Source organism: Neolamprologus multifasciatus, chromosome 11, assembly GCF_963576455.1.
Source record: "Neolamprologus multifasciatus chromosome 11, fNeoMul1.2, whole genome shotgun sequence".
NCBI lineage: Eukaryota > Metazoa > Chordata > Actinopteri > Cichliformes > Cichlidae > Neolamprologus > Neolamprologus multifasciatus.
In genome coordinates, this window is record NC_140449.1 from 8,226,029 (window position 1) to 8,246,097 (window position 20,069).

The window sequence follows — 20,069 nt, forward strand, 5'->3', positions numbered from 1 at the left end:
ACCTGTGATTTCAACAAACACTACGCTGAATAACAGCACTGCTCTTTCACTTGAGTTTTACGTGGAAAAAGAGACGAGAAACACAAGACAGAAATGGGTGTGTCTACTTATTCTATTCCCACTACAGAGATCTAAATCTCATTGCAGTGACATTTTGGGAAATCAGCACATTTCTGTGTAAATACTCAGTTAGGTAAGGGTTACCTTAGCAAGAAGAAGTAGCGTTTATGGTAAGGACAGGTCTCCAGGAAACCCACCAGCACACGCCTGAGTGCGGGTGGGTGTGCCCAGTTCTGTTCTCACAATACTCCATATGTATTTTCCGTGTCTTAGTGAAAATAATACTCTTTTACACATCTCTGAGTCACACGCACTGTATATATATTTGAGCTTCCATTGCTCAGTGAGGATGATGATGGTGGTGGTTTTCCCTTAGACTGAGCGCTCTGTTGTGGCTTTCCTCACTCTCAGTCCTCTAATCACGTACTCGGGTTTGTCCCAGAATGGAGGCCAATCCCGAGCACACGCACACACAAGCGTGCACACCCTTAATTTACAACCACCTCTAAAAGCAGCATCATGTTCAGCGTGTGCACACATACATTTGCTTCCAAACATACAAGACCGAGTGTCCTTACCATGCGTACCACTAACTATGTGTTTTAAAGGATGCACTGTATATGTAGAGGGAAAATGTGGAGTCTGCTATTTTGGGAGTTTTGTGCCAGTTTATAATACAAATTTCAATGGCAGAACTTTTTGTTTTTCAAAATAACTGAATGGAAAAAACCTTTCAGTAACTTCTCTCATCTGTCGCCTTCTGTTTATTACTCTTAGATAAACAACAAGTCCTGTGGCATTGTGACCGTCCCTGTGCAGGTGTCCAAAGATACCAGTCGGGTACAGCAGCTGGTTCTCAAGAGCCCCGTTGGACAGAAGTTTCTGAGCGAACGCAGCATAAAGAGAGCCATCCTGTCTCCCAGGACTGCTCTCATCAACTTCCTGGTTGATGAGTGACACTGGATTGTTCACCACTGCTTTTGAGACAGACAAAAGAGGTGGACTTTTTAAAAATCTATTTAAGAAAACATAAAAGGCTGAACGTCAGTTCAGATAAAAATTCAATGATATCAATGTAAATATCTATATAGACATTTTATTTATATGTTTTCTATTTTAATAAAAGAGCAACTGCAGGTTTCCAGTCTCTTTAATGCAGCACCTATCTTTTCTAAATCAGACTCCCAATTATTCAGGACCTCACCTCCACCCAAAGACCACTTTAGATTCTAGTCATTGTTCACATTCTCTACCTTAAGCATCGCACTCACAGCTTCACACCTCTCAATCTACCAATGCACGTCTCAGCCAAGTCATGCAGCTGTGCCTTATCAGCACTTGTGTGCACCTCCGAGCCTGTTTTTGGGCTGCACAGACATAGACTGCCATTTGGCTACTGGATGAGGCGCTGCGTGAACCCTGGCCAGCTGGAGTTAACTGAAGGGCCTCACGCGGTCAGGGGATTTTTAACCTTGCCACCGCATCATTTGTTCTGTCCCTCATGGCCAACTGTGCCTATTCATGGGTTCTGTGTCTTGATGTTAGACCAACATGACTCAGCCCTTAGCGCTGTCCTGGCAGAGCGCACACACCAGAGGCACTGAAATGTATCTGTGAACACGCCTACTGGCCTATCTGGAATGAGTATGAGTAAGCAGTCACTTGATATGTAAAACAATTTCCCCCTCGTCAAGTTATTGTGCCCACACCTCCGATTAGTTGAGTTTTTTAAAGCTATATGGGTAATAGCTAAGGACATGCTTTTAATTTGATAGGAATCATATTGGCCAGCTTGCAGCTGATAAAATCATGGCTTGCTGTATATATTGTTTTTAGTTACTCATGCTGAATTTTTAAAATGTGCAGACACACAAAAAAAAATTTCTTGCTGACCCCCTCAATCCTTTTCCCATATTTTGGTGCTTTATCTCTCAGCATCAGGTGACAGGAAGAGGCTCACAAGAGAGACAGAATAACAGGAAGTGAAACCAGGAATTAGAGAAGGGGAGTAAAGAACTTTAACTCTGTTCGTTGTTTTTCTCATTGTCTTAGATTTACACAATGGCTTGATGCCGTCGCAACCCAAAACAAAGCGAGACAAAGAAACGGAGGCATTTACCTTCTCTGTGCTCATCTCTGTATCACATTCAAACTGTCTGTTTTAAAATAGGCATTACAACCAGAAGGAGTTTGTTTTTAAACCCCTGATCTCTTCCTTTTTTGCAGCTCTTTTCACACCTTCATTTACTTTTCTCACGGGTAACAGCAGCTAATAAGCATGTCTGAACTTCAGGTGGCCTCAAAAATGGGCCCTGAGTTGCTGCTTCATTAAAGAGAGCAACAGTGTAACTGTTGTTTAGAGCAGTCTGAGTGACATGATAGAAAATCCTTCCTGGACTAAAGTTAGCCCCTTTGAATAAATTTGATCTGAACTGCAGTGATGCATTCATTTTGTCACTTTCAGCTCATGGCATCATTTAACACTTTTTATCATCTCTGCAGTTTCCATGACGACGAGGATCATTGAAAAGGCAACAATAATCCACTGTGACTCACTTTCTCTTCAGATCGCAGCCATACCCTTTCTTACACAAGACATGTACAGCATGGGTTGTCTTTGATGAGATGAACTAAATCACTCCTCTGCCTCTTGAGAAATTCTGCTGTTGAGGCGGATGAGGGCGGAGCACACAGTGGGCGCAGTCCCGGTCACCCTCCATTGCAGAAGTCGAGTCCCTGGACTGGGGCTGTGTGTTCCCACAGGGGGACGTTGTAATGCCACAGCTCATTATCTTGCAGGATGACCTCAAGGCTGGAAAAGTAGTCATCTGTGGGTACTCTTTGCTTACACAATGAGCTCACACAGTTTCATTAGTTCCTTAATTGTATTTGGGTAGCGTGTGATTATACACTTAACTGCCACACCTTAATTTATTAATTTGCAATACTGTGCAAAAGTTTTGAGTCACCCTTCATTTACTTATATTTTAAATCGAAAATAGGTGCAGTGATTTACTGAAAGATGTTAGAAAATAGATCGAAATGGAGTATGTAGGGCAAAAACTGAGTTGGTACCATTCTGATGAGTCTGAAAGACAATACTTAGTATGGCCGTCTTTATTCTTCAACACAGCCTAAACTCTCTTGCCGTTTCTTTAAGTAGTCTTCAGGAATCGTTCTACAGGCTTCTTGAAGGACTTTCAAAGCTCTTTGGATGTTTTTTTCTTTTTCTGTTCTCTATCAGGATGATCTCACACTGCTTCAATAATGTTGCGATTCGGGTTCTGGGGAGGCCAGGCCATGGCTGATGGGGTTCCACTGTGTGTTTTTCTATCTAGAGACGCTTTTACTGCACTGGAAGTGTTTGGGATTATTATCAAGCTAAAAAAATGAAACCATGGCCAATCAGTTGCTTTCCATGTGGTATTCCATGGTGGATCAAAATCTTATGATACTTTCTGCATTCATAATTCCATTTTCACAAGATTCCCAACACAGCTGGCTGAAATCCAGCCCCAAAACCAGGACACTTTGGCGAGCCCACTGTGTTTTACAGACTCTCGGTTGCACATCTGCCCTGAGCTCCTCGCTACATACTGATGACAATTTGAACCACAATTTTCAAATTTGAATTCATCACTCCATCAGACCCGTTGTCACTGATTTTTCAGTCCAGTTCTTGAGTAATTTGGGATACCTCAGCCTTTTCATCTTGTTCCCCTTCCTTAAGGATTGCTTCCTGACAGCCACCCTTCCACTGAGACCATTTCTAATGAAATTTCAGTGAACAGTCGATGAATCAACTGAAGGGTCAGTTGTTTGTTAAGGACATAATTTTTAAATTCAGTTCATCTGCTGTAGATAGTTTGCTTGAATGATTTCACAGGTCAGTATTGAGTGGCTTAAACAAACAAAACAAAAAGAAAACATTCATCTGAAAAAGGTCAGGTACAAGGACTGGACTAAAAATGAAAAGACTTTTAGAAAGCCTGGAGAAATACTGCTCAAGACCACTTAAAAAATGACACAGTCTGGCTGCTTGGAAGCAAAATGTAAAGAAATAAGGAGTGGTTTAAGACAATCCACTCTAGATTATGTTTGTCTTTTGTGAATTTAATATATTTACTGTGCCGGCTATATCCCTCTCTGTGCAGAGGAACACTTTCTAAGGTGTTTTGTTTTGTATTGAAAGGATCCATGTATAATCTTAGTACAAACACAGATGTCCTCACTGTAAAGCCATCCAAGGCTGTATCATAAAGCATTGGCCAGAGTTCATTCTTCCTTTGCTGTTCTTTCATCCATCTTTACATGCAGGTTTTTCAAACATATCTATTTATTCCACCTATTTCCATCTAACCATTCAAACTGTTGTGTCTTGTCATGTAGAGTTGTTACTGCTAATGCTTCAAAGTAAAAGCCAACAATTTCACAAACTGCATCTGCTTTTATCGAAGTGTTAATGCCTTACAACAACAAAAAAGACTTCTGATCATTAGGTTAAGAATATATGGCATTATCTGCTGTGCAGATTTCATTAACTGCTACATTTTCATTTCTTGTTTACAAAATGCCTTGTCAGATATCCTTATAAAAGAGTAACACCAGAGCTTTGGATTCCTGGAAATAATAGTAGTTAGTGCTACTAACTGTCCCCTCTAAGATCTGATGTAACCATGAACATGTAGGAAGTCTGAAACCTGGCTTTTTTTTTGTTTGTTTGTTTATATCCTATTTTTCTCTTTTAATGAGGCTCTAATGACACAATTACCATAACGGGTGAAATTAAATGAGCTCATGTTTTCCAGAGTTATTGTCACCACATGCTTGGATTTTCCCCATAGATATTTAGCAAAGTAAATGCAGAACACAGCAACACCAATATTATGGATGGCACACAGATAATATTCAAAATATATCGTTTTTAATTTAAGTCAGTCTGGAGATATAATTTTGTCACTTTTATGATGCTTTCTCAAATGTTTAGTTTATTACGTTTTGTACAAGACATCCAGGGTTCAAATCCAGGACACTCACTGCAATTTCATGTCAGAGTGCCATGCTAACAACATTTTGGATATAAAAATTTGGACATATTCATTAATGTCCCACACTGCATGCTGCAACTGCATCTTTATTTGAAATAAATAATATTTTATAACTTTGTGGATGCTGCTCAATTTATTTAAGCAATAACACATTTGAGCAGCTTCTCTGGTTTGTCCTTTTTCCCCTTCTTTACAGCAATAGTGCTCCCAGCTGTTCTGATGAATGTGTTTAAGGGGTAAGTAAAGCAAGTTAGGCCTCCTGCTTAAAGGGGGGGGGGGGAGAGAGAGAGAGAGAGAGATTGCATTACAGTGACTGTTTCTTCAGGCTAAACCTTTTACTTTTATTATGCCACCAGGCTTCATATATATATGTATTTTTTTCCACAATATCTGTGGCTGTCAGACAATATAAGCACACTCAGGCTTTATGTAGGACACATAAAATATTTTCTGTCTACACATTATGAGTTTGTCCTGCTGTACCCCAACTCTGCCTCAAATATTCCAGACAGGTCAGGACACAATGCAAAGGGGTTACACTGTGTGTGTGTGTGTGTGTGTGTGTGTGTGTGTGTGTGTGTGTGTGTGTGTGTGTGTGTGTGTTTTGCATGAACAGGAATGTGTGATGTCATTCAGCCATAAACAGACAGGCCTGTTAATACCCAAACCACATAAAAACACACCCATGCAGTAGTTACTGTACAGCTTTATGAATACTAAATTACACAGATTGTTATGAGAAGTGGGACTAGTTTAAACAGTTGTGTCAGGGGGTATACTTTATTTACTTTTTAAATCTTATTTTACCAATGCTGTTTAATAACGAGTAACACGTTACTTTAAGTAATTTCAAGTTCCAGCTTCTGCCTTCTTTTATTTCCATATGCAAATTGTCTTCATTTTTTTTCTACCCTCAACAGTGAACCCGTTATTGTCAGGATTGTAATTGCACCCTGTTGCCTGTTTAAATAAAGGCAACAATAACACACGTCCTTCCATGGAAATGTGAAGTTATTAATAACGGTATAAAATGTAAAAATAAATTTTAAAAAATGTCCAGTTTAAGAACAATAAAACAATGAAAATAAAAGTTAGTATTTGTTAGGGAAGTGGAATGGTTTTTTTCCTTCTTCTTTTTCCTCGAAGAAGAACGGGAATTGAGTCAACTCGGTGATATTTTTAAAGATGACACATGATGTATGGAACAGTTAACAGAATGGATGCCTACGAGCTGAGCTATTTTAAAACCCGATATATGCTATCTGGTTACATAAATAACGCTGATTAATGGCTGGTGTGTGGGGGGAAAGCTCTTATCTTACTTGTCCTACTTGATTTGAGCGCTGTGCCTTTAAAGGAACAAACTGCTCCGTCGTTAAGTTCCAACTGTCGACCCGGCGGCCACGTACGGCTCGGTGCCCCAGCGGTTCTCCGGTGGTTTGGGTTAACTTCTCTGTTTTTGACTGCTTTATAGTAGTTTTTCTTTCAGAGGTGCGAAAGACAAAGTTTTTGAATGAAGCTGTAAAGCAGCAACAGCAAGAGGAGGAGGAGGAGAGGGCGGTTTGTGGGGTCGTCCGGGGGTATCGGATCTGGGATCGGCTCACATTTATAACCAGACGGACGGCGGCTTCTTTGGGGCAGAGCTGAGCTTCACGGACGGACAGTTTCACCGAGGAGGACGTGGAGCTCGAACTGTTTAAAGGACGGGGAAAAGGTCGGAAATATCAGGCGGGAGGGGGAAAGTTTATTTTCTTCTCTCAAGACTGCGAGCTGTTGGACTACTGACTGTAAAGTTTGCGGATATTTGTGTTTAAGCTAGGCTAGATACAACTACTTGCAACTGTACTGAAGCAGAGCGATACGCCTTTTTAAAAATGGATAAATACGAGGATTTGGGGCTTGAGGCGAGCAAGTTTATCGAGGACCTAAACATGTATGAAGCATCCAGAGATGGCTTGTTTCGAATGAGGAGGGATGCGGGAAATAACCCCGACTTTGAAGAGACGAGGAGAGTTTTTGCCTCTAAAATGACTAAAATACACATGCAGAAACACCAGGAGGAGATGGCCAGAAACAACGAGGCCATTAAAATGAACGGAGGTCACAGCAGCATACATTACACCAAAGACAGACCGCCCATCAACAGTTACAGACAGCCGAGTGAAGCTGCTGCGAAGCCCCCACTACTATCTGGCCCTGTGCCGAGCACCGCTGCTGGGAGTCAGTACGCACAGTTTGACGGCCAGAGACACCACACGGGTATCCAGTCTGAACTTCCTACCGGCAGGGCTTACGAGTACGGAAACAATTACGACAGTAAGGAGCGCTTGGAGCCCCATTCATACCAGCATACCACCCCTTCCCCGCCTAGCTCTGGAAACCCTTCTCATGCGCGTCACCCAGTGAGCCAGCCGCCTGCTTGGGCCCCATCCAGAGACAGCCAGCCTGCCCCATCTTTGTCTGGGTCTGGGAGCAGCAGTGCATCCCAGCACCTATCCCAGGCACCTTCTACCTTCAACAGTCTCCCATCCCAGCAGAATCAGGCCATTTCTCCACCTGTCAATAGAAGTCCACCATCTCCTGCTGGGCCAGTTAAAGGGTGGGTCGGAGAGCCCTCTGGCTCAGCAAAACCAGACCTGGCGCCTATTCTGCCTCTGAGTGCCTTCACAGGAGGAGCTGAATTGCATGTGCAGCAGCCCTCCACCAAGCCTGCGTCCCATTACACGCCACCGCCAATTTCTAAACCATCTGCCAGCCATAATGGTCCCGTGGCTGCCTCCTCTGTCCTTTCTACAACTTCTGAAACGCCTCAGCCCAAAGCCCAGGTAACATCTTCTGCTGTAAACCCCAGCAGTGTCTCCAAAAGCATCATCCAAGGTCAAGGTCAGAGCCAAATGCCTGCCTGTGGACAGACCAACAGTGCTGAAGCTGAAGTCCTGGGCTCCTCTAAGCCTGTCCAGCTACCCTGTCAGTCCGTCCTGACACATCCACCTGAACAAAGTCCTTCAGCAGCTGAAATAAAATTAGAAGCCCTCACTAAGCGACTGGAAAAAGAGATGGATGCCCAGCCAAAGGCTGACTACTTTGGTAAGAATTCAGATTGCAAGTATTAACAAGGGGATTTCTGCCAGTTGGGCAACTGAACCACCAAACCACAGTCCAAAACATAAACCAACATGAAACATGTGAAACCCAGAGCAGAAGAACAACAAAGGGTACATGTGCCAGTGAATGAGGCAAGTTGGTCACTTACTTCATTCATTGACACGTGTACCCTTTGTCAGCTTTTGTAATCCTTCTGTTGTGGGTTTCTGTTGCAGACGTGCGTCTTGTGTGTTTCTTTTTTGGTGACATGAATACATGCCAACACTTTTTTGTCTGTGAAACTGCACGTCGACCGATGCCGTGGTGGTCCTTTCCCCCTTTTCCGCTCTGGAATCCAGACGGAATAATTTTCTAATTTGTCATGTCTCATGTAATTGCTTAATTGCCTACCCACAACAAACCCTTTGGCAGTAAAAGAATGTCAGAGGCCAGAAAGAAGACTGTTAGCCTCTTATCTCATCTCAGGGAGGTAATTGATTACTATTGAGGCCCTTAACTCTGTACTTAGAGCTTTATCACTTTGGGTCTGTGGGGCATTAAGTTTGTAATTGTATTGATGCTCCTCCCTCATCCAGTTTGTTTGATTGACACTAGAATGATGTCACTGACAGAGACCTGTGCTTGCACACTTTTTTTTTTAAATTACGCTTTCTGTAAGCACGTTGTCAAGTTTGTGCATGCACCAAACTCAAGCACATGGAAAACTACAATGTCTCCCATTCAGTTTGATATAAATTTGGGACTATTTGGCATAAAGTGTTTGACCTCGTTATATTGCAAGGAGCACTTAAAAGAAATTCCCAGATTTCCAGCTCCATCTCTGGAGAATTTTTATATAAATCTGTCAACATTTGAGTATTTACTGCTAACAATTTAACAAAAAGACAAACCAAGGAGTTTATGTGATTGCTTTGGTTTAAGTTGATCAATGTGACTGTACATGTTAGAATTTGGGGTCATATGAAGAACAAACAAGCTGCTGCTCTCAACTTGTTGAGTTTGGAAAGAAAAACTGCATATTCTGGTTTTCATTCCTCCTGTTGGTGCATGTAGCACTGAAGCTGCTCTCTCCGGACTGCAGGTGCTATCAGAAGATGAATACATGCTGGGGAGAGAAACAAAATACAAAAACAGATGCTTGTCTTTGAGATCAGCTGATAGGCTGTAATCACAGATGCAGATCCTCAGGTGTTCAAAGCCAAAGTCATCTTTGAAAATAGGATTCAAGAGAGAAACATGGTGGGAAGGAAGAGAGAGCGGGAGACCCCCACACATGCACATGGAGTCCACCCATGAATCCTCGCTGGAGGAATTTCCTGCTGGAATGTCACAGATGTGGCATTCCAGATCTGTGACGTGCTTATATTGGTGTGTAAGGAAAGATCCTCTGGCATACGTCACAGTCACTGATGAGGTGCACAAATAGCCAACGCAATGTGGATGTGTGGGAGAGCACAGTGTGCAACAGGCCGGGGTTGAAGATTTCAAAATGATGCTATATATGCCTTTATTTTCTCACACACTGTCCTACATAGCCCACACAGTTCCTATATGGAGTTTCCCACCAGACCATGGCTCATCCTCTGAGTCATCACTTTATACCAGAGGTGGGGGATAAAAACTAGTGTAGGCTATTTTTTACATGCTTAAGTTTCTCCCGAAAAATCCTACTTTTGAGCTCTTTTAATGTTTTAATTTGTAAATCGTTTGTAGTAGTGCTTGAATATTAAGTTACTGATATATGCCTGCATATATTGGGCTATGTTGTTTGCATACTGTGCTGATTGTTACGAAGCCCCTCTGATGACATGGTCCAAAAATAAATAAATTGTGGCCACGAAATACTATTTTGTGGGCACGAAATGGGTATAACGTGCGCACGAAATGCTAATTTGTAGCCACGAAACACTTGACCGATAACCGTGATCCTTCCCAGGCCCTTGCAGTTGGTTGACAATAAAATCTATCCCGGCGTCCAGGTCGCATTTACGTCTGTAAAGCAACTTGGCTCTCAATATCCTGTTTAAATGTCTCTCCGTAATAATGGTTCCTTGCATTGCAGGCTTTTCAAAATGCATTTGTAGCTCATTCCCAGCCTAAAATAAAACTCATTCATACTGTCTCTGTCCATGGTGTATAGGTTTAGCCTAATCTTATGCTACACAGCTGTCCAGGAATTGTATCAATATGATGTGCGCACGTTATCTATTTCGTTGCCACAAATGGGTAATTTGTTGCCACGTTATACCCAATTCGTGCCCACAAATTAGCATTTCGTGCGCATGCTATACCTATTTCATGCCCTCGAAATAGGTATAGCATTTGCACGAAATACTTATTTGTGGCCACGAAATACTATTTCGTGCCCTCGAAATAGTATTTCGAGGGCACGAAGTAGTATTTTGTGGCCACAATTTATTTATTTTTTGGACCATGTCATCAGAGGGGCTCCGTAGATTGGCATTAACTGCAGTTGGAGGTTCTGGGAAAATGAGTTCATTGCCAATGGCTGCACCAAGGGAACACTGAGGAATGTCTGAAGGAAGAGAGTGAGGAATTTAAGAAATGAGGTCTTGAGATACAAAAAGGAGGGGCGGGGGTGTCCCAGACGAGTTTAGGGGTGCCTGTGGTGCAGCTTGAATGGATGAGCAGACAGTCTGAGAAATTTAGGGACAGGTTTGTGGATGCAGCTTTGTCCTTGGCTGCAAGAACTTGAGAGGAAGTTAGATTTATGGAGGAGTTCTTTCAAGAAAGAAGAAGCGACATCCCAGTTCTGCCTGGCCTCTTCCTCTAACTTTCACATACACATGCATCCTGTGGAGAGTTTTTAGTGTTGCGTTAAGATGGAGGATTAATTTATCCCATCTGGCTGTTGAGTGGAAAGCTTCATCTTAACTCTTCCCAGGGATTCTTGGCTTCTGCTCTGGCAGGCCTTTTGGAGGCTAATTTATTTATTTTATTTTTGATCAAGTATGTGACTGGGATGTCCTCCCAAGCTCACATCTGCATGGTTTTGTCTGTGTGTGTGCACGTGTATGTATATGTGCTACAGTAACTGGCAGAAGTTGGTATACTGTGTCACTTCTGGGTGTGATGTGTGTGTGAGCAGATTAGAAAGTATTGCATTCATGCGTGTGTCTTTTATAGAGTTCATGTGGTGGATGTGTTCATCTAAGTTAATGTAGGTGTAGGTGACTCATGTCAAAGTGATTGAAGCACAAACTGCAATAGTGAGTAACAGGGTTTTTTTTAAAGTTTTAAAACAGGAAAAATAAAGTGACGCTACACTTTTAGCCTGTTTTCCCTTGTAGTGCATACAAATCAAACGTAAAACCCCCTGAAAAAACAGTGTTTTGTTGTATTTGTACCCTTTCTTCTGTTGTTCTTGTGTTTTGTTTTGTTTTTTTCTGTGTGTGCGGGGTTTTTTTGTTTTAAGAAGACTTGAGATTTGATCTTGACTTATTCAAATAGGGTATTTTAGTCTTCGTATGACTGCTTTATCATGTTTTCATGTAAACAAAAAGCTTACATAAGAGCAACATTCTTTGGCTTTCTAATAATATCCCTCTGTCATCTCTAAATCTTCTTTCCAGCCAGTGGGGCCCCTGATGATGTGCACTCTGTGGTGGCATCAGCAGAGGTTTAGCTGAATTATAAATATATATATGTATATATAGCCCAACTGTATTACTGGAAGTCTGTTTTGAGAATCATTTGACGAGGGCTATTAAATGTAACAGCATGTTTGTGGAGGACACAGTCATATGATGAGTGTTGGATACAATGGAAACAGAAGTTTCTTTGTCAGTGTTGGAGAAGCTGAGCTGTGTTAGGTTGGGCTGGGCTGTAACACACTCTTCTGCTGAGCTCCATTTCTTAGTCTCTGGGGAGATTTACTATAAAAACACACGCAAATAACCTCATGCCTGCCTTTACTTAACTTCCCCCTCACTAAAAGAGAAACTCGAGGTCTCACTTTCATCCACCATCGGTGTCATCGCCCGTTCTGTTTTAACAATTAGGTAGTCATATCTCACTGTAGGTAGGTGATTGATTTAGCAGCCCATCAGGCAGCAGCGATGGCAGTCCATATGTCAGTTTGCCTTATCATACCAGTTTTCAGTTTCAGTTTTCAGTTTTATTTGTCATATGCAAGTTAGCACAGGGTCAACATTGCAATGAAATGTGTTTGACGAGCAGCAGTCACTCAGCAGCATGATACAGTAGGAGAAAATATAATAAAATAAAAAAATAGAAAAATAGTAAGGAGCAAAATATTAGAGAGACATGGTAAAAGAGAAAAGATGACTAATTATATATGTATCTATAAATATAAATATAAATATATGTACACTAGTGATTAAATAAGAAAATCTTGAAAAGAAATATGACGGGAGGGCAGATGGGATGTTGCACAGGAATGAGCAGCAGAAAATTACAGTATTGCACTTTTAAATATAAATATCAATAACAATAAAGTGAAGTGACCAGTGCAGATTAAACAGAGTACTTGTGAAGCTGCAGGGTAGCAGGGTACCACGTCCTACTGTTTCTGCTCAGAGGAGGGTTCTATGGAAATTCTCTCAATCCTCATGCAGCTCTCGGTATAAATAGTTGCATATTGATCACACGGTAACCTTGTGTTGCTCAGGAGCTGTCCAGAGTCAAGGAAGAAGTTATGTAATGTTCCTGGCGTGCCATCATGTGAAAGGCTTGTTGAAAGGACAGAAATAGTAATCTTCACCCAACGAGAGAGAGAGAGAGAAAATAACACCGACGTGGACGTGAGTGTGTATGAATATTAGCTACACTCCCATGTCTTGATATCGGGACACATTAACTGTGTATGTTGTAAAAGTTGGACTGCTCTGATTCTTATCAGCTCTTTTATTAATAGACTTCTAAGTCTTCAAGCCAAGTCAAATAAGCAAATACTGATGTGTTTCCCCTTTCAGTCTAAACTTCCTGAAGTTTTCTCTTCCCTCTCTCCAGAAACTGATGAAATAACCTTTTGTTTTTATATTTGAAATTAATACCTTATGCTGTAGTAACATGAATTTACCTGAACCGTGACAGCCATGTTGGTTAAATGTGTGTCTTCTTGTCTGTGTTCTGTTCCAGGGCTGTGCGTGAAGTGTAATAAGGCAGTGCATGGAGCCAATCAAGCCTGCCAGGCTATGGGCAGCCTCTACCATGACAACTGCTTCACTTGCAGCGCCTGTAGTAAGTACACACAAACTCCCGTGTGCCGCATACTCTCACTTTTGCTCCCATTTAAACACTTTTCTCCACACATAAAGCTGCTGTCACCTCCTAACTAACAGGCTGCCAAAGAAGCTCTACTCTTGAATCAAAGTGGTACCTTCTTCTTCGCTCATTCACTGCCCCCAAGCAAAAACATGCAATTATTTAGGGATTACTGTCCTCTGCTGCTAGTGTTTGGTTTCTGGGTGTGCCAGTCACTTGTTCAGCCCAGACAAAGGCATACTAAAAGTCTTTTTGCCTGCCTAATTCATCTGTCTTTCAACAAGCTAGCTTTTCGAATAATACTTAGTGTCTCTCTGAGTGTTTTTAAGGAGTTCAACTCTTAAACCCACATCCACACTTGGGAGGAATGTGTGCTTTGTGGCACATGGACGGAAACAAGAGTGGCTTGTTTCACACTGGGCCGGTTGGCTACAGGGTTTATTTGTTCAAAGATGCTTTGGCATCGACTTCAAAGACCAAATCTCTCATTTGTTTGTGTGTTTCTTTAAATATTGCTTATCGGGGGCAGATGCAGTTTTCCAACTTTGAGTTTATATGAAAAGTGTGGGAACGGCCGCACGTATAGATCCTGTGGATTCTATCAACGTTGTGCTAAATAATGTTTAAAGGGTTTAGTTTACTTTGTCGCTTTCGACCTATTACTTATGATTGGTGGTTGACCTGTAGCTAGATGTTAATTTCCTTCCCCCACTAAAGCATGACCTCACTCATGGCTTCAACTATTAAAATCTCTGTCCCAATTATCAGATTATGGGTATGCAGGGTATTTGTGGCACTCTGGAGATCTCTGCCAAGGCTCATTATTCTGCACCACCTCTGACCTTTCTGGTTATACACTCAAATGTGTAATTAACACCTCTATTTCCCTTTACCCTCCGTCATGTTTGTTTGTGAGGAAAATGGTGTAGCTGAATTATAATAAGAGATGCATAATATTGCTGGGTTTAGCAGTATCTTGTAGTCCTGATTTCAGACATGGATCTCATTAATTTTTATGTTCCTTCAGACATGTATGTAACAGTATGGATTTAAAGGAGCTGCCCTTGCCACAGAATGAGCTTTTCCCTACAGGAATTATGGTAATGCCAAAAATGCATCAGAAACAAATGCAAGTTGCAAATTAGAAACAGTGCATGAGATAAGATTTTATCTGTACCTGTTAATGTGTTAAAATATAACAAATCATGTTTTTAAGGAACTGAGCATTTCAAAGTAAGTAAGAGAGATGGGCACAGTCCTAATATAGCTGTACCTAGTAACATTTATACTAGTAAGAAGTGACAACGGCGCTCATTCAGGCATGAAGACGATTAACGGAAAGGACTGCATGTCTCTAAGGGTTTACATGGTGGCTCAGAGTGTAGCTGATTCCTGAAGTGGTGGGAGAAAGTTTACACAGCACATACCTCTCATGGCTTGTTACAAGCGAGGGCATTAGGGTTGTGTTTGCTCCGAGCAGCCCCGGGGGAAAGCATCTCATCTGGGGAGGAATGCAGGCATGGGGGCCCTCTGTAGCCCCAGCTCCAGGAGGACAGTAGGCGCTGTTGTGTTAGCTGGGAGTACAGTGTGAGACAGGGAGACCATTTACCACGCAATACAGAGCCAGCACACAGGAACATAACGAAAGATACACATGCATATGTAATACTTGCTGCATAATAGAGTCAGCTACTCAGTACTCGTGTATTAAGCATTGCCCCTTTTTTTTATTTTTCCTCCTGTCTCCAAAATGTGTGTGTCAGCATAACTGCTACATGTGTTGAGTTGCATAAGATTTTATGACCATGAACCTCCTTCCACACACACACACTCACACACACACCCCAGGTGACTGTGAAAGGCAGGCGGACATTCCTGGCGGCCAAGAGAGCTCAGGCTGCACGTCTGAGATTCAGCACTTCGCTGCAGGGGTCTTCCTTCTAGTTTAATCATTTACTGTTTACAGACATTTAAAGGTAAAAACACAGTTTCAGTTAGAGAGAAAAAGCCCAAGTTTTACTTCTCAGATGGTCTGTGGAACTGTTTAAAAAAAAAAAAAAAAAAAAAAGTGTAATTCAGAAGAAAAAAAATTAAAAACAGCTTCTTAAATTTATATGCTTGGAGACACTCATGAAAACTTGCATCTGTAGAGTTAATCTTGATGGAAATAAAAAGGAAATTGTGGTTGTTGTGGTTTGGTTTTTACATTTATTTTACTATGATAGCCTAGAACTGCAGCAGTGAAGCAAAGAACAGTGATAAACAGATTCTGCTTTCTCAATATCAGCCCATAATACAAGTCAGTCTGCAGGCTCCGGAGGATACAAGCCAGGATCCTATTGGTCCTTCAGTCTGCTGGTATGTTAACATCTGGAGGCTACATTTTCAGGGTCTTGACCAAACAACCGAAGTTCAAAGAAGTCTTAAAAATACTAATTTTCTTTGTGAATTAAAAGTACATCAGTGATTTCATAGAACAGGAAATGATTTTAAGGTGAGACCAATCTCTGACATGTCACAGTTGAGGACTTGATTTGTTGAGGCTTGATTGGGAAGTCACGGCAGGGTCATTATGAGTTGCTCATTTTCTGAATGGGATCACATGAGGGAATTCATAGATTTGCTTAATTAGAACCCGGCCCTGTGTTTTGGCTCTGTCCCTCAGGTGTTTAACATTTTTATGAAAGCGCCGTAGACGTTGTTTCTTGTGCTTTTCAAACCGTCACTGCTGACTCCTGACTTTAATTAAGCTCTTATCTTTGTGCAAAGCCTTCCCTCTGTGACTCACTAAAAAAAAAAAAAAAAAAAAAAAAAAAAGAAGAATGTGAAGAAGAGGAATGGTCCATAATTCACTTTCATCCCCTTCATCCTTCCCTGTTTCCTTTAGGGACACAGTTCCAGGACTATCAGTAATTACTCACGGCCAGTTCCCCACCGTGGTCTGATCAGAATGACTTGGCTCTTCTTTTGGTAGTCTAGGCGACACTTTGGTAATGCATGGTCATTTTTACTCAGTTAAAATGGGATCACGAAATTGTAAATTCCTGAAGAAGTTAATGTACTACCCAGTGAAAAATAGAAATCATGAGGTTTCATGGTTTAGATCTAATTTAACTTTTTATTCCAGCTCATTGCTTCCAAGCAGTCCAGTTATGACTTTAAATCGTCAAACAATTAGCTGAAAGATGAAGCAATGAGAAATCATTTGCAGAGAAAAAAGCCCCAGTACTTATTCTATCATGAAAAGGCTTTTTGTTTTTGTTAATTGGTATAGGTTAGGATGTGGATCTGTCTCCTGGAACAAGTAGACTGGTTACACGAAAAAAAAGTAAACAGATTGTGGGATGGAGCCTGAGAGATAAAGAAGTCTGCGGTTCACTAAGGTTAACCCCTCCCTCTCCTCTGCTGTCCCCTCCCTCATCTCCCCACTTCCAAAATCCGAGGAATGTTCTTTCTTCCTGTGGGACCTGGGCAGGCGTAGCTATGTGAAGCACACAAGGGCTTGGTACGCGTGTTTTGACAAAAAGTAAGCATACCCAGCATGTGGAAGGAGATTAGATAGGAACAAAGAAGAGCAGTGCATTATTGGAGGATTTGGCCTATGGTGTCAATGAAATTCAACAGGGCACTCTTTAATCAGTTTACCTGTCCAATAATTAGATTTAATGAGCCCTTTATCTGCACGTGTTAGACCCAGATGTGTTCCTTGCCTGATTGTAGCCTGCCCTGTGCCACAGTAGTGTTATATTAAGACACCAAGACACTGTGAATCCCTTTATTTGATTAATCTGCTTGGAATTCAGCAGGACGTAATGAATACTGCAAGACGGCCCATTACCTTTTGAATAGCTGTAATTAATCTCTACATTCTTAATGCCTTAGTCGTGGTGTAACTATTTTCTGAGATGAAGCTCGTGGCTCATGTAAGACTTTCCAGTATGGCAGTTCAACTGTCTGTTGTTATCTTTTCAAGCCTGTTCTAAACTGCCTAATGTTCATATTTCAGTAAGAGGGAATAAGACGTTTTTGTTAGTCACAGCTGTGGACAACTTTGAAGAGGGAAATGATGCTAATAGACTGTTCTCTCTGTTTCTGCAGGTCGAAGACTGAGAGGGAAAGCTTTCTACTATGTTGGAGGGAAGGTTTTCTGTGAAGAAGACTTCCTGGTGAGCAGTCAATAAAGAGTCAATATTTCGTTTTCTTAAACTGGATTATATGGTCTGATAACCATCACTGGGATTTAAAAATGCAACAAAAAAAAAGCATTAGATTTAGTTTAGATGCCAGTCAGTATCCTTCTGTCATGGCTCATTTCTAAAATCAGATAACTTTGTGATTTGCCTAAAATACCAGAAATCACAGGTTCCCACCGTTTGTGCGCAAGTTCGCCAGTTCAAGACCAGAAAGAGACGAATGTCCCAAGGAGCGTTGCATCAGGAAGGGCGTCCGGCATAGGAATGTCTGACAAATCAAATATCCCTCCACTGTGGCGACCCCTTGTAAATAAGGGAGCTGCTCAAAGAAGTTTTTTTGTTGTTGTTGTTTTTTTGGGGTTTTTTTTTTTTGGGGGGGGGGGGGGGTGCATTGTTCCTTAATCCAACCCATGATCATTGAAAACTGCTTCATTCCACTTGAATGCAAATGGCAAACAGAGGCATGACCTTCTGACACAGTTTAGAGAATTTCCAGTATTCAATGTGAATAACTTCCTTAAAGTGAGACTGGAAAGAGGTCTGTTACTGGAGAAACAGCTTTCCTACTGCTGATGGGTTGGAGGGCAGTCAGGCCAATTGGACTATCAGAGTATTCCCACATGTACTTTGCAAAAAATGGAAAGAACATTCCCTGTGCATAATCACGGATGCATTCAACTCAATTAAAAGCCTAAGTTAGAATTTGTCATGAATTTTTTGTCTGCGTTTTATAGCTGGTGTTCGTGTTGCGTTCATGTGAAAAGTATTTTACGAACTCATTCTTGCTCTCTCAGCAGCCCTGTGTCTGTTTACCCCGCGAGCCCTCTCTGTGTAAAACCTCCTGTAATTGCCCTTCCACCAAAAGCTCGTAGCTTCTCAATTAAAATCAACATTTATACTGAATTAAATTTGCTCCGGCTTTGCTCTCTGCATGAAGTGGTGATATATGCATATGTATTCTGCCAGGCCTGTACATGTGCACTGATATTTTCCTGCATAATATTTTTTAAATACTTAAATATACTCAAAACTAACTACACTGTACTGACTTTGTGACTAAATCGGAAAAAATGTCACTGAAGCAAATGTTACTGCAACAAACTGTAGAGATGGTTTTAGTTCAGCCGCCCAGATGGCCTGGGATTTGGCCTAGAGTAGACACTGTGGAGCTGTTGAGGGGTCCTATTGTGAGAAAATCTGTTAATAAACCATATTTGTGTTTTCTCTGTTGTAGTATTCTGGTTTCCAGCAGTCTGCAGACAAATGCAACGCCTGCGGACACTTGATCATGGACATGGTAACTGTTGGGTTCCTCTCGTCAGCTGAATGGGCTTCTGTGTGATTTTTGTGTGTCAGAGTCTGCTGATCTCGGCACTAAACGTGGTTACTTCATCCTAAATGAGCATTCAATGCACACATCTGGATGATGACTCAATAAAGAGCGTTGGCTCTGTGTCTTTGTCTGTCTCCTCAAACACAGACACACAGGCTTGTGGTTTAAAAACACCCCGATATGATGTCATCACAAGTCAGGAAGTAAAGTATTTCTGTTTATGTCTGCATATGTTAACCATTCAGTAGGCTGAGTAAAGGAGATTTCTTAGTTTTTCTTGCTGTAAATAAAATGTGTTAATCTTTGTGATTTGTTTGGTAGGTAAGCTTGCTTCTTGTATTTTGCCGAGTTATTTGTCTTAGTCTATTCTGGGCTGTGATGATGACTCAGTTAACCCACCAAAATGTTCTTTTTTTCCTTTTTTTTATGGTGACCATTCAAAATACCAAGAAACATGAAGCGTTTTACTCATTCCTCTCCATAGATCCTGCAGGCCCTCGGGAAGTCGTACCACCCAGGCTGTTTCCGCTGTGTCATCTGTAACGAGAGCCTTGATGGAGTGCCCTTCACTGTGGACACCGAAAATAGGATCTACTGTGTCAAAGACTACCACAGGTGAGTGTCGCTTGTTACACAGTAATGAAAGGAGCACCTGGATTTGTCTGAGGTGGATTTAGTTTAAAGTGACACTGGGAAAACATGTCCAGGTTTCATGTTCCAATTGAACTCACTAGCACAGCCCTTTAACTTTCCTCTGCTATGGCGGGATCAGGTTGAGAAGGCCTGCACGGGTTGACTAAGTTTCCCTCTGCCACATGTGGCAGACACATGAGAAGTTTATTCTGGCAGGGGGCAAGAGAGAGGGGGGGAGGGAGGAAAGAAAATATCACTGTTCAGTTAGAGGTGTGAATAGTGGCACAGAGCCATGGCTCTTCCCATTATTGGACATAATCTGCAATACAAGTAGAGGTCTGAAAGGTTTTGTGTGTGCATGCATGTGTGGGAACTGTTAACCGCTTTGACAAACTGCAATCACATTTGAATGTGCAGCACCTGTAAAGGCTCGCTCTCCACAGCGGCTCT

The 20,069-nt window shown here is 41.7% G+C and overlaps 2 protein-coding genes across 2 annotated transcripts in view; both read left to right on the plus strand.

Moving 5' to 3' along the window:
- The window catches only part of lars2 (leucyl-tRNA synthetase 2, mitochondrial), a 39,398-nt gene extending 38,202 nt beyond the window's left edge, over positions 1–1,196 (plus strand). The window contains exon 21 of the mRNA XM_085177149.1: positions 838–1,196. Coding sequence (XP_085033275.1) covers positions 838–1,017 — 180 coding nt within the window. The 3' untranslated portion in view covers positions 1,018–1,196. The remainder of the gene's footprint in view (positions 1–837) is intronic.
- Positions 1,197–6,292: 5,096 nt separating this feature from the next.
- Positions 6,293–20,069, plus strand: part of limd1a (LIM domains containing 1a) — a 19,007-nt gene continuing 5,230 nt past the window's right edge. The window contains exons 1-5 of the mRNA XM_085177150.1: positions 6,293–8,195; positions 13,335–13,436; positions 17,559–17,626; positions 18,888–18,950; positions 19,471–19,601. Of these exons, the coding sequence (XP_085033276.1) occupies positions 6,983–8,195; positions 13,335–13,436; positions 17,559–17,626; positions 18,888–18,950; positions 19,471–19,601 (1,577 nt within the window). The 5' untranslated portion in view covers positions 6,293–6,982. The remainder of the gene's footprint in view (positions 8,196–13,334; positions 13,437–17,558; positions 17,627–18,887; positions 18,951–19,470; positions 19,602–20,069) is intronic.